The following is a 3336-nucleotide window of genomic DNA, read 5'->3' as shown; positions in this document are numbered from 1 at the left end:
TTTTTTTTTTTTTTTTTGGTTTTTCGAGACAGGGTTTCTCTGTGGTTTTGGAGCCTGTCCTGGAACTAGCTCTTGTAGACCAGGCTGGTCTCGAACTCACAGAGATCCGCCTGCCTCTTTAAAGGACCTTTTGTACTTGTGAATATTCATCTCTACAACCCCTGAAAAGTTTAATTTAACTCTACTAAGATGGCAGTCTAATTTATAAATCTTGGAAAAGTATAATTTTGGTAATTTCAGATGGGGTTAGGTGATTATTTTAAGTAATGGCCTTTAACTAAAGAAGTCCAACAGTATTAGTTAAAGAGCATCAACTTACTCTGTAGCTTATTCTGTGGCTCTGACCTCTGCTGACCTGTACACAGTCAGGGTGGGAAAATCGTCGCTGGGCTCCAGAGAATTAACCTGAGCTCCTCCTCATTTGTTTACATTGAAAGAAAAGGGGGGGAAAAAACAAAGGATTCTCTGACCTTGGACAAACCTTATTTTAGACAGTAGTACCAGAGTCTGTAAATTGCTCAGGTTTATAGTTTAAATAGCAAAGTAACAAAGAAAAAAGCATCAAGACTTAGTCAACCACCTGTTTTTAGCCTCTGTTTAGCCCCCAGACTGTCCTTCCAGCGCTAACACATGGTGTGGGAGATGGATGATGTCACTCTTCCATATCCCTTTGTCAGTCAGCTGGCTAGAGCTCAGGCAGAGTGGCAAAGGGGGACCAAAGAATTCGACGGATTTAAGCCAGCAATTCATGCTCCCATCACCAAAATGAGAAAATTGAACAAAGGTGCAGACCCCTGAGAAAGCACATTTAGCAAAAGTATTGGTTCTTGTATCTTGAGTGACTGGTGTGCCAACCCCTTCATCCTGTGTACCTCCCTCATTTTACAGCATTCAACATCCTGGTGAACGTCGGAGTAGTGCTGACATACCCAATCCTCATCTCCATTGGCACAGTGCTCAGCGTCCCTGGCAACGCAGGTACTGGTACAACGTGCCATACGCGCTCGCTTTATGCTCTGCCTTGGAATTACGTCTCTTCCTTTGGAAGATGTTTTTAGCTATCTCGAGGTGGAAGACAGCAGAGTGCGCAGCAGGTTTTAAAGCTGAGGCTACAGAGGCACTGTTTTACTTGGACGTGGTTTTAGAATTAAATACCAAATGTATCATTTGGGTTTCATGTAATCTCCCTGACGACCTAATTTCGTGGGTATTTTTAGAGGAAGTCCTATGGAAACAAAAGGCATCGCAGCACAGGGCTGTGAAGCCAGCATCACTAATGAAAGTGCAAGCGATGCACAGGGTGTCGGCGCCCCATGAGAGCATCCTTGGGGAGCCATGGACACTCTCGTGGGGGCTGAGCAAGCAATGCAAGGGTGTCGGCTCCCCATCAGAGCATCCTTGGGGAGCAGTGGACACTCTCGTCGGGGCTGAGCAAGCAATGCATAGGGTGTTGGCTCCCCATCAGAGCATCCTTGGGGAGCCGTGAACACTTTCATAGGGGCTGAGCAGGTGGCCCTCCAGGAAAAGCCATTTGTCTCACTTCAAGGCAGAGAGGAAAATCTATTAGTGTTTTTCTAGGACGTTTCTAGTGGAACCTGCCACTGAAACTAGTCACGGAAATTAGTTCTCTGGGTTCAGTCATTTTGACTTTAAAATTCTTTGGCCCCAAGTCTCTAGTAACATCTTTCTTTTCTTCAGAACAATTAGTCAGTGTTTATTAAGCACTTACTATGTGATCGGGACTATGTATAAGAAAAGAAAATAAATTACATTTGTTGTTCCCTTAAGAAACTTACAGATGAATTTGGAAAAGACAGTAGACATACACAAAACAGGACCTCTACAAAGAAATTTTTTATTAAGTGTAAAATTGTGTGAGATAGACTCCAAGGGCTGTAAGATATTCAGAGGAAAAATGTCAGACAGAAGTGGAGTTGTCAGGAAGTTCATTTATTCATCCATGGATTCGTTTATGCAACAAATAACTTCTAATGTCTTAGCACATGTCAGGAGCCATGCTGATACTGGTGACAGATCCTGACTGTGGCACAGTTTCCACCCTCAAGACCACGAGAGTGGCACAGAGTGGGAAACCAGAGGAACTGAATAACTCTAGCACGCAGAAACAATTGCTCTGGTGGATGTTTGCGCAGAATGCACTGAGCACACATAGGTGTGGCACTCTTTGCGGGAGCCCTTTGTACAGAGGTCTAAAGAATAGCTCAGCAGAATGAAGTGGGACGCAAGGATATGGCGGTGGGGCAGTGAAGCCAGCAACATTGTGAGTGTACTAAATACAGCATATTAAGGCCAAAACAAGAACAGGTTTAACTCATTTAAAAAAAAAAAATCAGTGGTCCAGTACAGCAGAAGAAAGGTGAAAGCATGCCCAGGAAAAGTGCTTAGAAAGCAAACTGAAGACCTTCCTGGCCCAGTTGCATGGACTCTGAGCTGAGCCTTGAACAAGTGCGGATCACAGAGAAGGAACAGGACGCAAGCGTGACTAGCGATAGAGAGTAACTGTGGTATTTGGAAGTCTTGAAAAGGTCTCTGGTTTTCAGAGACGCACACAAACAGCCATAGACGGGTGTGATGGGTGTGGCGGGTGTGACAGGCGTGGTGACGACAAGTGTAACTGTGTGACCTTTCCTTCCCTAGCTGTGGACCTCGTGAAGCAGGAAGTGATCTTCAACGTGGTCCGCCTGGCCGCCACCATCATTATCTGTCTCGGGTTTCTTCTGATGCTGCTGCCTGAGGAGTGGGACGAAGTCACCCTGAGATTTATCAACAGCCTGAAGGAGAAGAAGAGCGAGGAGCATGCAGAGGACCTGGCAGATGTCAGCGTGCACCTACGGAGCAGAAGCAGGGCCAACGGGACAGTGTCCATACCGCTGGCGTGAAAGGAGATGACATCGGGATGCACATGTGTGTATATTCTGTGAATATAACATTTTCTCACTACCTGTACACTCAAACGACAGTATCAGCTCTGAGTTTGAATAAACCATATGTGAAATATTGCCAACAATAAAAAGTTTACATTTATATGCATATCAAGGAACTGATGTAAATAATCATAATAAAATTTTTTATTAAAAATGCATTTCCTTGTTTTGTTTATCCTACTTGGAAAACAGTTCACACAAGTTCATAAAAATAAGAGGTTTGGTTAAGTCATAGACTCATCATTTTCTTAAGTGTAACTGAGACCTTCTTATTAAGAATTAGGTGCCAAATAGAAAAACCTGTGAAACAGCAGAGAAAAACAATGACATCTTGAAATCTACAGGCAAATGGATGGAGCTAGAAAACATCATGTTGAGTGGAGTAACCCAG

At 43.9% G+C, this 3336-nt stretch overlaps 1 protein-coding gene across 1 annotated transcript in view; it reads left to right on the top strand.

The window, feature by feature from the left end:
• The window catches only part of Slc35f4 (solute carrier family 35 member F4), a 242646-nt gene extending 239746 nt beyond the window's left edge, over positions 1–2900 (top strand). Inside the window, exons 7-8 of the mRNA XM_050162408.1 lie at positions 889–978; positions 2659–2900. Coding sequence (XP_050018365.1) covers positions 889–978; positions 2659–2900 — 332 coding nt within the window. The remainder of the gene's footprint in view (positions 1–888; positions 979–2658) is intronic.
• Positions 2901–3336: the final 436 nt, after the last annotated feature.

This window comes from Alexandromys fortis, unplaced genomic scaffold, assembly GCF_014885135.2.
Source record: "Alexandromys fortis isolate MF-2015 unplaced genomic scaffold, M_Fortis_MF-2015_v1.1 scaffold_130, whole genome shotgun sequence".
Classification (NCBI taxonomy): domain Eukaryota; kingdom Metazoa; phylum Chordata; class Mammalia; order Rodentia; family Cricetidae; genus Alexandromys; species Alexandromys fortis.
Note: the sequence above shows the minus strand (reverse complement) of the source record. Positions and strands in the feature narration are given on the sequence as shown.